At 37.2% G+C, this 14,256-nt stretch overlaps 2 protein-coding genes across 2 annotated transcripts in view; both read left to right on the top strand.

Moving 5' to 3' along the window:
- Nucleotides 1–6,736, top strand: part of Cycd (cyclin D) — a 40,538-nt gene extending 33,802 nt beyond the window's left edge. Inside the window, exon 5 of the mRNA XM_071702284.1 lies at nucleotides 765–6,736. Within this exon, the coding sequence (XP_071558385.1) occupies nucleotides 765–989 (225 nt within the window). The 3' untranslated portion in view covers nucleotides 990–6,736. The remainder of the gene's footprint in view (nucleotides 1–764) is intronic.
- Nucleotides 6,737–10,161: 3,425 nt separating this feature from the next.
- Nucleotides 10,162–13,007, top strand: LOC139770362 (F-box/LRR-repeat protein 4-like). Its single transcript, XM_071702259.1, has 6 exons — nucleotides 10,162–10,222; nucleotides 10,346–10,508; nucleotides 11,429–11,627; nucleotides 11,711–12,083; nucleotides 12,161–12,506; nucleotides 12,836–13,007. The coding sequence occupies exons 1-6, from the start codon at nucleotides 10,162–10,164 to the stop codon at nucleotides 13,005–13,007; spliced, it is 1,314 nt and encodes a 437-aa protein (XP_071558360.1).
- Nucleotides 13,008–14,256: the final 1,249 nt, after the last annotated feature.

Genomic DNA, 14,256 nt, shown 5'->3' with positions numbered 1-14,256 from the left:
TGTGCGGGAAGGGTGCAACAGGTGCCGGGCACATGTTCGCGCGCGCGGAGAAGGGAAAAAATGGGGGAGGGGCACCCGGAGAGTGTCTGCGCCGGGCGCGCTGCGGGCCCCGTATGCTCGCCGTCGAAGACGGTGACGAGGTCGCAATTCCGTCTCTTTCTTTTCACCCTTGCTTTCTCCTTTTTCTCCTTTTTCTTTCTTCTTTTTTTTCTCTATATACGAATAGCACAAATAAACCGCGCGCGAATGAATGAAGCTCTGCATGGGGTCCGTGACTCCTAAGCGCAATATTTTCAACGACCAATCTGCCTGTTTGGATCCCGAGAGAGCCAGGAAGACGATCGTCCTCGAGACGGCATCCGGCCTTCTTCTGGACTTTCATTCATGACCTCCTCGGGCTATAGACTGCACGCTGTGAAAGACGTTGCTTTTAGAGCTTTAAGCCCGATGGAGTTAATGCGTAACATTTTAACCATCTCCCATAAACGGAAAGTCAGACACGATTCACTTTTGAACGTACGAAAGAAAGCATAAAAGCTTTTGGTGTAGGCTTAGATGGTAGGATACAATTTTACAAAATTATTTATTCGTTTACGTCATTTTTTTTTTAAATTTGTATATCTAAAGTTTACAAGATATTTAAAGTATAAGAGATGCATATTATATAATTCTAGAACCATTGGATCTTTGTCAGTAAAGTATAATAAAATAATAAATGACAAAATTATTATCCTAGTTATCACGAAATCGTTTCCTTGTTTCAGGATTATTTGCAAGGCTGCCTACAGCAGATCGAGGAGATGATCTCGCAGGCCGCTCATGTGAGCACCGAGGGCCCCGGAAACGGAAGCGGGCACCAAACAATGAGCACCGGGGTTCCGAGCGCACCGCAAAGGCCGCTGGGGGACCAGAGCAACACGAGTCAAGAGAAAATACTGGAGCACGAGAAGGCGGGCACGCCGACCGACGTCAGGGATGTACATTTTTGAAAACCGCAGTAGGGGGACACTCCGTAGGGGCCGACACATTGGTGAGTCTGACAGCCGAGGAGACGTTACCTCCCAGCGAAGAGGAGGATAACGACAACGATGATAACGATGGACAGCCAGGGAAGAAGCGGAGGAGAGTCGTGGAGAAGCGGCAGGATATCTTGGAAGCGAAATGTAATACCGAACCAGCTAGTTCACATTCGGAGCGAGGGACTCCTCCCGAAGAATCTCGAGATCGAACTTGATCACACGTTAATTGCGTTTAGTTGAAAATTACGACGCGAATTGTCGTAAGCCGGAGGGCATGCGTAGAACGTTTTTGAATCATGGATATGAGGTTTATTTAGATATGAGATTTGACAAGGCGTACTTATGCGAGAGAGAAGTTTTACGTTCTTGAATTTATTTCGGAGATTACATACGCACAATATGTTCTAGATCAACTGAGGTAACGAAAAGTTTTGGTTTTTTTTTTTCATAGTTACGTCTGGTTATATAATGTCTTGTGTATTATATATTTATTTGACGTATGCGTTCATCGTTCATCGGCGATATATATTTTCACGTTTTAATCATATTTTAAAAGTTTATTTTTCGAAATCGCGAGATTGCAAATTGGCGAGTCGAAGAACAGGTCGACTCGCCGATTTACCGATTAATTTCCAATCGAAGGACGAACGATTCGGTTAGCGATTGAACAAACGCACGTTTCGATCGCGAAACCATTGTTTGCGATACTAATTAGGACGACAAACGAGAATAAATGAAGTTTGAACCGCGATTAAAAACGCTCTCGAGATAATGCGAAAGAAACGTTGAGGGGCTGAGAGGACCACTGAGCGAGAGAGAGATCCATTTGTGTCTGAATCCGCGCTGTTCCGACGTGTGTCGCCCGTAGAAGAAGGAAAAACAGAGAATTAAAGAAGAGCGCGGGAATCAGGTGGGCGTGCTGTTTGGGGGAAGGCAATGCAATACGCTTTACGCATCTGTAATTTCGTAATAGGAGTATACACTTAACTTTTAGGCAACGAGACAGGAAACTACCGGGGAAAAAAGACGAAAGGGATGATGTAAGTTGAAGGGGGAGCGAGCATTAAAAAGAAAAAAAATTCACTTAGTCATATCCAGAGTCATTTAGCGTTTTGTACATACATAGGCATATAGGCGTACGAATAAATGAATATATATATTATATCGAAAAAATATATATATCTATATATATACATATGTAAACTGATGAGGGAGAAAGGGAGAGAAACAAAGAGAATGCACGAAAGCGGAAAAGTGCGAGATAACAATCGATAGGAAACGGGGAATACTTGGACCGTATTGCTTGCGATATTGAATAATATGATGTTCAACATAATAACTTAAATAAGTAATCTAAGAAACTGATAATTTTTACTCAGAAGAAATATGACTCTGTTTAGAAAGTATCTGGCGGTCGGAAGGACCGCTTTCGTCTTTTTATTTCTATCGAATTTCCAAGAGAAAGTGTGTACAGAACATCAGTTGAAGTGTAATCGCAAATACTTTAAGAACGCAGAAAGAATTTTGCTGATGTGTTAAAAATTTAGCTAAATACAATATATAAGTGAACTTGACCGCTATATGAATAACACAAATAGAAATAAAATATCTGTATTATAATATATTGTAATATATATTATAATATATATAATATTATAATATATATAATATTATAATATATATAATATTATAATATATATAATATAATATATATAATATATTGTAATATGATTTATATCTATTTTAGCTAGATACAGATTTAAAAATAATTTTGTTGAACATTACAAATCATCAAAATAATTATGTGTGGTGGCTCAAGATAGAATGTCAAAACTTTCTGCAGCATTTTGAGCGTTTCGACACAATTATTTCGATTAATATAATAATTGGTCCAAAAAAATTATTTTAGATCTGTATCTAGCTAAATTTTTAACTACTTTAGCAAAACCGTTCTTTCCGTGAACGAATACATGCAGATATTTTTTAATGGCAAAAGTATTCGCTGTTTTTTTTTTCCTAAGAAAATTAATGAGAAACGAAACAAAGTCTGTGATGTTCAATGCGAAACAGGTTGTGGTCTCTTGAATTTTTTCATCGCGCGATACGGTCCGATTGCTTCTAGTTTGTTGTAAAGTTTCACACTCCGACTAAGGTTTATCCAAATGATGAGCGACACGAGTCTTTATGCTCGAATAATTACGCGACCGTTCGCTTATCCCGCTCGGTTCCTAAGAAGGGTTGCGCCAACCCCTCCCGCGTGTGCGTAATGTAATACAAAACGTAAGAAGAGTGATTTCCGAAGTGTATGCGTGTGCCGTTACTGCTGTGTGTGTGTATGTGTGTGTGTATGCGTGTGTGCGAAAGGGGCACAGAGAGTGAAAGAAAATGAAGGAGAGCGGAGTTAATAAGAGAGAAATAAAGGAACGATCGAGCAAAAAACCAAAAAAAGAAAATGATTTCCTCCCCCTTTCGAGAAAGTGTCGTCGATATATATTTTAAAATAATCCGCGGTACATATTTCTCAAGGTACGTCCGTCGTTTATGTGGACGTGTTGGACGGCTGTATATACGTATAGATATGATTTAAGAATTAATGCGTAGTGAGTTTAAGGGAGAAAAAAAAGAAAAAAAAGTGAAACGACGATGAATGGAAGCGACGTTTTGAGAAACGAACGATACAATTTGACGACCCGAAAGAATTTCGTCGAATAACTGCGATGGAAGACAATCGAGGTCTAGTAGTTTTTCCGCTGCGTCGACTACATAGCGTCTAGAAAACGTATATTCTTCAAGTACTCCTGAAAAAAAATAACTTCGCTCAGACGGTATTGCGCGATCGTTTAATTTTCGAATTATTTTTACACGATATAAATGATCCTGATTACGCGATACTGTCGCGGCGATTCCTACGATTGGAAGTTTCGCGTAGCGAAACTAACGTGTGATCGTGCGCGTCGACGAAGGAGGACCGATGTCCAAAAAAATAGAAAAATTTAGAGCTGCTAGTACTTAACGAGAGTCTCGGAAGTCTCTCACAGGGATCGGACGGGAGTTTCGTCGTTTCGCGAAAAGTCGCGATTGCATCTACGATGCACAAGTTCCGGGAACAGGACGTTCCGTCTCAGTTTTCGAGATCGCCCGATTTCGCGTGGACAGAATTGTCTTTTAAGTGTGCTGCCTCGAGGACTCTCGCACGTGAGAGTCGCGAGTCGGCTGGAAACGCGAAGGACGTGCGTAAGCGTGTACTATATATTATATACCGGAAAAAACGAGCGTGTCAACGCGAAAAAATATATATCGCGTAGCTGTAAGGTTTTTCGCTGGACGAGCCGGTCGAGTCGGCTCGAGCGGAGACACAAGGAAGGTGAACGATAGGTCCACGTGCTCTGGTAATTTCCGGACGATTATTCGCGAGTCGGCCTGGATCGTTCGAGCGCGCGTGAATCGACTCGGCGAAGAGAGAACGAAGATATTAAAAGACTTTGGAGATCGCTGGAGTTCAGGCGTGAATTCCTTCGGGGTTGGGGTACGGAGAGGGTGCCCAACGTGCCACGAAGCTAATTAGGAGACTAATTAGTTGCGTAATGTCAATTTAACCAAATCGTAGTACAATGTAACCGGAGTCGAGTAATACATAGATATCTGCAGGAGATCTGCGCGGCTGATCTTTTTCCTTTTTATTTCCTTTTTCTTCATCTGCTTCTTGTTTCTGGTACTCGGTGCATGAGTACCGTCAATCGTCATCGACGACACGCGTCTCTAGACTTTGACGTTAACGTTGTCGTGCAACGGGCGCAATTAATTGATTCGGCAAAAAGAAATCCATTCCCATTGTAAAATCTTTGAATCGAGAAAATTTAATTTGAAACAGAAATTGTATGAACAATAAATAAGAGAGACACGACCGGACATGGTATGCAATTAAATCAAGGAAAACGCCGATAGACGGTCAGGATCTTGGTTGATCTTGGTTGCCTAATAATATTATTTGAGTGAATTATATAATTACGTACAATTCTTCGCCTTAGCAAACAACATGCCGTTTCTTTCGGACTAAACGCGGTCTTAACCAAAGCCAGAACGGCAAAATCACATAATTAAATTGATTATCAATTTAATCATACTATAACACGTCCAAGGATATAAGAAATACAGGATATAGGATATGTATGGGATATACATATAGGATATGATACGTAAAAATTACGAGAATAATATTATTAAGCAACCGAGATCCAGAAATTGTATAGTTTTTTGGAGACTGAGTTCTCCTTTCTTGCAGAATATTACTGCAAATGAAGAAATATTCGCGTTAATTCACTACTTGCTTTCGTAATAAAGAAAACTTCTTTTGGTTTGAAAATAATTTTTACTAAATATGTATATAAATTGATTATACGTAAATTAATTAATCATAAAGTATTTAATCGCGTGAAGAAGGAAGAGGGAATAAAATTGCATCAACTTTATGGAATTTTTGATGAGAATTTTCTTTTTTTAAATCTAAGAATTCGTCGATAATGCGAAACAATTACGTATTATTAATTGAGAATTATTAACTGCAGAATTGTACATTTAAGAGAACAATGGGGATAGCGTTTTTATACATCTTATTGCGTTCGTATGTGTACATATATGTAACTAATGTAATGCAGGTGTTAAGAGACGATATATTCGTTCGCTATGCGCGTTGATTTGTTATTGCGCGTCGAGTTTCGCTCGAGCCAAGATGTAATCCCGCGTAATCCATCGTATGTTCCTAAACGAGAGACGGTGGTATTTGTCTCACCGGGAGGAAAAAAATTTGGGACGCGAGCGTGATGCGCGTGTTTAGCGGTTAAGTAACGAGATGTATATAGAAGCGATAACGCTGAAGAGAAAAACCGAGCTATGGAGCATTGTGTGATCCAATTCATTTTGTCTGTCAACTAATCTCGCTAACTTTACTCATGTTAGTCAGACAAGATACTTCATTTTTTTTAACGATAAAGAAAAATAAGATAAACCTATCGTCCGAAATAGTACTGTCTTTCTTGAGGAAAGCTGACGAGATTAGCGATAATTTCGAAAAGTTAGAATTGACTACGAAGAAAAAAAAATTAAGTTTTTGATGTAGACAGGAGCGATAGTAAACCAACAAATTAAGTTTTCTTTTTATTTTTATAAGAATGAGAAGATCGTCCGAAAAAAAAACTCGAGGTTGAGTTCTCCTAAGTGAGAAAGTACAATTTCCATGTATGACATGCATAAATCATGCACGGAAACCACACTCCATGATCGGTGATTCATTTTGCGTTTATAATTTTAAACACACGTAGACATAAAGATCATACACAACTCGGTTAGATACGTGTACATTTTCCCCATACATTTTTACGAAACTTCACTGTCAAGTGTCGAATGGTTTTTCGTTTGTCTCTTTCTTGTTCGTTTTTTTTAAATTATTAATAGCGCAATAGGGAGTACCACTGATATACCTCAAATCACACCGCCCGAAATATTCATCGAATATTGCATCTACCGTACTTTTTACCGAGTCAGAGGAAAACGAGACATTTCATAATTGCGTTACTTTTAAAGTTAGCACGTAAATTACTTCTTTTAATGCATAGATGAGAATTGTACTATGTAAAATGGTCCGACGTCTGTGTACATACCTTGTGCGTATTCGCGTCATCGCAATCGATTGAAAATAAAGCATCGGTATTTTATACAAAGTGCCCTGCGTATCTTTTTTGCTCACAATCAATCATCCTTCGTCTTGCTTACGCAACTTCCTTTAACCAGAAAAAAATAACGCCAAATATAGGTTTTTCTCTAAAGTTTGTTTTATCGAACTTGAATAATAATATTAAATTACAATGATAATATTTTTAGATCTTTTAATACTTGCTTTAAACGAAACAAATTAATTTTTAAATTAATTGATTAAATTATGAGATATGTATTTTTTCTTATTTTATTTTTTAAATATTTTCTTTTAATTAAGAGAAAAATATTCTAAATCAGTTTTTTCTCTTTTACATAGATTAAATATTAAAATTGTCTCTTTCAGCTTTTCAAAATAAAATGTACTAAATTTAAAGAAAAATTTTTTTAAAATATTCATTTGATAAATTATTCTATAATATTTATCTTTCGTTTATTTTTATTAATTTTTTATTTCATTGCTTTAATTATTGTAATTGATCTTTTAATAGATATTTTTTTTGTGTCACATTGTTACACTAATTTTCACGCGAATTAGTGCAAATCTTACTTTAAATGACAGAGATTAAGATAAACAAATTCCTTTGAGCAATTTGTTTTATTGTGTACAATGATAAATATAATAATAAATACAATAATTTATATTTACAAGAATAAGAGGGCAGAAATTTAACCCGTGTCTATATTACAGAAAGCATATCTTTCAAGTGTGAATTGTGTTTCGCTCTTTCTGATATTATGCTCCATAGCTTTCTGTAATTTATTTTATTGTACAATAATAAATACAATAATTTATGTCTACAAGAATAATAGGACAGATATTTAACCCGTGTCTATAATGCAGAAAGTATATTTTGCAAGTGTGGATCGTTTGGCTTCTTTTCTGATATTATGTCCTTAGCTTTCTGACGATATTTTGCAAAACAAGGGGCAAATTTAAATTTATCTCCTTCCGACACCACAATGTTATATCTCGTGCACAAGTGTAATTTCATCTTTTCAGGAATCTTTTTGTTGTTGAATAAAAAAATACGTTCATAGTGCATGACTAATGGAATATCGAGAGCAATCTGGGGTAAACATATTTCGTATATTGTAAGAAATATAGCTATGAGTATCGCAGTGGGAGGGTCGTTTAACATAACAGGAAGAATTGAAATAATCGTAGGCGCATAGATCATTACTGGCAGATTATTAAAATAAGGAAACCAACGAGAAACAGGAAGGTCCGAGAAAGTATTATAAAATATATCTAACAATATACTCAAGTAAGACACTGATATGTTCATAAATGTGATCGCATGTGGTTCAGGATGCAATGAAAAAATATCTATCTCGTACTTGCAATGCTTACCATTGTAAGCAACATGGCTCTCAATACTTGACATTTTTTCATGTGGACCCAAACATACTTTACTGCTATGCAACTCGAACCTAAAGTGCCTATCAATCCCGCGAACTCTCGGATAGTACAACATTTTATTTTACTAAATTTCTCTATCTTTTCTATTGTTTTTTCTCTTTTTTCTTCTGAAAGCTCGATACTCATCGTTTCAGAATTGTAATTGAATTCGAGAAATCTACATTTTTTAGAGGGGATTACTTGGCTTTTCTTGTCATTGATGATAAATCCTAATTTCTCAAATAATTGCCTGGTCATCTGAACATTCCTTAAACAAATTCTTTTCTTTGTCAGTGAAAAATTAACCAGAGATATATATTTTTTGACCAAACTGACTTTATTATCGAAGATTCTTAACTCAACGTTTCGACACTGGTTTTGTGTCCTTTTCAAGAGATTTCTATCTAATCCTGTTTACAATTATTTCTGCCATATGTAAAGTTCTTGCAGTTGTAGCAACTTTGTCAAATTCTTAAGAGTCGCAATACAGTGTCCCGTAATCATAATGCAAACGGAACCGACAGGAGACACGTCGTCCAAAAAAAGCCCAAAAAAGCCAAATGAAAATTTTGGTGGCAACATCTCTAAAAAAATTATTGAAAATGCACAAAGCCGGCGGAGGGATCTGACGATGGCCGAGTAACGCAACGCAACGCTGCGCCAGCAAAGCCATTTTTTTTATTTTCACACATTATTTATTGTTTATCAATCTTTTCATAAATTGATACGATAATGATAGTTAATAATACACGTTTTTAAAAACTCATGGACGCTAAAAACAATTGAGGCCATCGTCAGACTCGCCGCGCGCCGGCTTTGTGCATTTTCAATAATTTTTTTAGAGATGATGACACCCAAATTTTTATTTGGCTTTTTTTTGGTGTCATGTGTTAGCACTATATTTGTTACTAAAAAAAACCCAGCTTTTATAGTATGACTTGAAAATAATTATTTTTAATTATTTATAATTAAGTCTGGCGACTAATTCCCCCGAGAAATCAAACTGGCAATTTATTTGCATGTTCCTGAGTGACCAATTATCAATATCCGATAAAAATTGAGACTTATACTATGACTTGAAAATCTGTTTTTTTTTCTCACCTGCGTACTTCTAAACCCCCCAGGTACGGCCAGCCAGGTGTTCGGATTATCGAAGGAGAGTCGTCCACGCTAGTTAAAACGGAAAATCGTATTTTACAAAATCACTTGGCCAAAAGTGTCGTCAGCTCTTAGACTATTATATTTTCCATCTTTTTTAAGAGAGAGAATATGACATCCAATTATCATTCCTCACATTGCGAGAATGATGTCAGATACCCTTATACTGACAGAATAGCGGTAGGAGAGAATTATGTTGATTTCATCTATCAATTTGTGAAGGATAGCAATATATCCACAAAGGACTGTAAGAATACTACTAGCATAAGTAATATGCGTAATAATATAATTGGAACACCTAGCAATTTTCCAAGCCATGAAGATTTTCTTTTGGTATGTGTATTTTCTGTTCTGTAGAAAGTATATAATCGCAAAATCTAATTTATGCTACAACATTTGGTAATATTTAGTACTTTTTTTTACTCTTTAATACTAGGAGACGTATGATTTCGATATTTCAATATCTCCATGGCAGAAACAAGTGCCATATACTTTTGTATCAACGTATCAAAAAGATTATTATTTTCATCATATTGGTATGTAACATTTGAATTGATAAATAAGATATTGTTAAGAAAAATGTACGTTTGTGTTCAGAAAAGGTTATAATTTTTATTTTAAAGATCTCGAGTTTCATGAAGCTGTATATCCAATCAGAATCTCTATATATGAAGTATATAATTTTGGGAACGTAACTGAAGTTTGGGCTCAAGATTCTGAAGATGAGGGTCGGTGGATTTTATTATGGGATGGTCCATCCCATGCGGTCCGCCTCAATTCTACGAATTTTGTCAACCAAATTTTTTCAAACGTAGACGTTCGGAATCACGGATATTTTCTCCAGCTTTACGGTCATGTAACTTTAAAACCAAAATGCTCAGAATACAATTTATATCCAACTCTTGCACACAGCTAGATGCTGTGATGCTGATCGGTACATCAAAATTGATTTTTCCTAAAAATCTTGAAGATAAGAGTATAACTAATCTCTTACACCGCATTCGGGCACAACGACATTCTTGTTCAGAGAGATTTTGTCCTTTTTGTTGTTTTGAAGAATTCTCAAGAATTGAAGAAGAACCATTTTCTATGCAGTACTACTTTTCGGAAGCCTTTAAATGGTTGGACTTTTATAATACAACACGTGATTATGAAAATGCATACTTGGATATACTTGATCTTCAAAAGGAATTTCCTAAATATTGCGTTATTTATAAAAGGTATTATAATTGTCGACATTAAGTAATATTATATTATTTTCTTAACACTGCGCGGACACTGTGGGACTTTTAAGGCACAGTCGATTTTTTATTTATGATTTCCACGGGAATGGCTTCAGCGCTTACGTTGGCTCTCCTCCATAAAGAAACTTGGTGATAGTGGACATGTAACTGCCAAGCGGCATTGAGGTTCGACAGGTCGTTGCGCGATACTGAGCAATCGAAGTGTAGTGTGTGCCTTCAAAGACCCAGGGTGTCCACCTCGGATGTTAAACGGCAGAAGGAACAGCATGTTACGCTCGGCGTGTCGGCTACACGGATGGAGGAGCTTGTCCGTTGCTGTGCCTTGCACAGCCATGCCCTCCACATGCTGTAGCATGCTATTCCGTCTGCCGTCTAGCATCACTGGCTCTACCTCGTTAATTTTGTCCACGGATAAGTAATTTTGCATTTTACGTGGTTCTTTTCAATATTGATCCAACTTATAAATAATAAATAAGAAGTAACCTTTTTAAAAAAAATAGCATTGCTTTTGTCTTCAAATCTCATTTTTTCTGTATACCGAAATTACCAATTTTCAAGTGTTTTAATAATTCAACTTTTTTTAGGTTCTCTTCGTGTATTTTCCTTTCAAGTACCATTATTGAACTATAAAACCCTTAAACAATTTTTTTAGCCACACATTAAAAAAATATGCCATTATTTATCAATACTCACATTTTACAGTTTTCTCCTGACGTTTCGACACTTAAAAAAAAAATTGCAACAGTTCCGGCTTATGTAGAAATCACTTTTTGAAATTTTAAAGATGATACAATGAATTTTTATAGATTTTTTGTAACATAGAAACGCTTTTAAAAACACGCTGTCCGCGCAGTGATAATAATAAAAATAAATTTGTGTTCCAATGTTATTTGCAGCGACATAGCGACGAGTTTTCACAAGAGCAAGCTCGCGCACAAGCAAGTATTTCGGGAGGAAGATGTGCCATCTTCTAAGCAGGGATATGTGAATCACCCTTTATTAAGAAATCATTGGAATTATGTAAAATTTATAGAAGATATCAAACTCTCTTCGGGAGAATCCAAGGAGCAACGTGACAGTTTTTCTGCGCTTCCTGTAAAATATTCGAAGTTTATTTTTCGTAATAATTTATTATAATAAAATCTCATGTATTAAAATTTTATATTTTGTTTTTGCAGGATGAAATAATACTAATGATATTAAAATACTTGGATATGAGGTCGTTTTGCCGTATGAGCAAAGTAAATAAACGCCTCAATAATTTAACACAGGATCCTTTTCTCTTCAAATGTTTAAATTTACGAAATTTAAATAAAGAATACTCTGAGAATTCATCCGTTTGTTATGATAAAATTCTGTTTTATTTTGCATCCAAGTGTAAATATTTACAACAGTTGGATCTTACAGAGAGCCGCCGCATTTCTGCTCCGGATTTCGTAAACTTTCTTCAGAGTTGCGGCGATTGTTTAACGCACTTACGATTAAGACACTGCGATTTTGTTGACAAATTATCTCTATTAAAAGTTTCAGAGATATGCAAAAATTTGAAAGGTACATAAATAAATATGATTGTTAAGATTACAAATAAACTGTATATGACTAATATGTACATTTTTTTTTTTTTTTAGTATTGGATCTCAGTTATTGTACTCTGGAGGGAATGGACCAAGAAGTTTCGAGTCTCGGAAATCTAGAATTTCTAGAGAAATTAGACCTTGAAGGCTCCTGTATAAGAACTGAACCTCTTTGCAAAATACTGCAAAAAACTCGCCGGATGCGTAACTTAAATCTGTGCATGCCTGGCTTTGTGGGTTATAGAGAATTACTAGATTTAGACGCAATTACAATACAGTTAAAAAATTCGTGTTCAGACTTGGAAATAATAGATTTATCGGACACTAGTATTATTACATCGCGAGGTATTCATGCCCTCGCTGAATGCAAGAATTTACGAAAACTGACAATGATAGACAAGTACGTGTGTGCTACATTTTCTTTTAAAACACATATTATTCTTTATCAAAATGTGTATTTACATTTCTTGCAAACATCATGAAACGGTTATGTTGTTTTTCTTATTGCGATTGAAAAACCGCATAATAATATGACTTTTGTTACAGGAACTATCGCACAGGTTGCACAGTCGATAAGCATAGCTTGCATAAATTGTTTTCCTCCTGTCAATGCTTAGAAGAAGTCAATTTGAGAAATTCCTATATGATATTCAATTACGATGTCCATGAAGATCTGACACTGTGTAAAAACTTAAGACGAATATACTTGGATTATATGTCGGATTATAGTTTCGCAATTCTCGAGCAGTGTCCTAAACTGCAAACAATTTATCTTATGCGGAACGGGTTCGATAGCCAGGCATCATTCGTTGCTCAGGCGAAGGAAAAGTATCCACACGTGTCCATCCTTAAATATCAAAAGGGAACCAATTGTAATGAATATGGGGAAAGAATATGGTGAATGTGAAGGAAAGTGGATTCCTTACCGATTTGGCTGAAGTTTAACAATATATTATGTATTTCGGCGTGTTAAATTCGAATGTAAAAACTAAAATCGTCGCTCTCAAGTAGAACAAAAGTTATAAAGTACTAAAAGTGACAATTTTCGGGTTAAGAAATGCTATATCGGCAGGGTACATACAAGTACATACATGAGCATCAGAGAAAGCATACACATTGATGTAAAAGTGCGCAAAATTTGAAATAAATAAGACTTTTAAAATAATTCTTGTATATCTACTGTAACGACGACGACGATGTCCTCACGGTCTCGCCGGCCGTGGAGGAGCGCGCCGTCGCTTTCCTCAAAATATATTTCCCGAAAGTCAACAAGATGGTCACTCGACCAAACAATTCCCTCTATTACGGTAATGGGCGCCAGGTGCGAATACGCGCACCACGTTACTCGAAATAAACGCGAAGTATCTCAGGGGTGTGGTCCATACGCGAGACCGCGAGTGGGTCCCGGATGCAGGGAGGAGAGGGAGCGCCGCGCAATCAACACACAAAAACAAAATCAATTCAATAACAAATATATTTAATAAGCCAAGGAGAATGGTCTTCCGCAGGATTCCTTGTGCGGGGCGATACGTTAACGCGGGATGTACCTTACGCGACGATACTCTAACGCGACACACTACTCTGCAATATTTTAACGCGACACGATACTTGACGCAAGACGGCACATTGACACGGGAATAATACGCTCCTACGGGCGATACATTTTACGCAAACGATACATTAACATTACGCGGACCGAGACATTAACGCGAGCGATACTTTACACGGAACAATACGCGAACAACGCAACGACACACGACACGATACGATACGCGAACAACGCAACGACACACGACACGATAACCTCCCTCACAACGACCGCGAATCCCTTCGGATTACGCGAGTCCCCGATTGACCCCGCGATTGACCTCGGCCTTCACGCACGAAGCCTCGCGAGGTCCGCAATACGACACCACGATGCCCCGCACGCCGCGACGCGATCACGCGGAGGCCACGCTCCGGCCCCGCGATGATACGGTGCCCGGTCGTGCGAAGAGCACCCCGCCTAGAACGGCTCGATTACGCCCGGCGCATCTTCCCGTTCGCGAAACGACAGCCCGAAACTAAACGCATCGCAATCACACGGAATATCACGAAACTAAACGCGTCACAAATCACACGGAACGAAACGACTCAAATTACGAAACGCT

This window comes from Temnothorax nylanderi, unplaced genomic scaffold (genome assembly GCF_030848795.1).
Source record: "Temnothorax nylanderi isolate EJ_2023f unplaced genomic scaffold, tnyl_v1.0 TNYL_tig0029_pilon, whole genome shotgun sequence".
In the NCBI taxonomy this organism is placed as follows: Eukaryota; Metazoa; Arthropoda; class Insecta; order Hymenoptera; family Formicidae; genus Temnothorax; species Temnothorax nylanderi.
The sequence above is the reverse complement of the archived record's forward strand: the minus strand, read 5'-3'. Positions and strand labels throughout refer to the sequence as shown.

What these genes read in the sequence shown, in the direction of transcription:
- LOC139770362 (XM_071702259.1), top strand. Translation starts at nt 10,162, where the DNA reads ATGCTCAGAATACAATTTATATCCAACTCTTGCACACAGCTAGATGCT. An exon ending in ACAGTTTTTCTGCGCTTCCT is followed by an intron (nt 11,628 to 11,710) that starts GTAAAATATTCG and finishes TTGTTTTTGCAG; the next exon opens with GATGAAATAATACTAATGAT. An exon ending in AAACTGACAATGATAGACAA is followed by an intron (nt 12,507 to 12,835) that starts GTACGTGTGTGC and finishes GTCGGATTATAG; the next exon opens with TTTCGCAATTCTCGAGCAGT.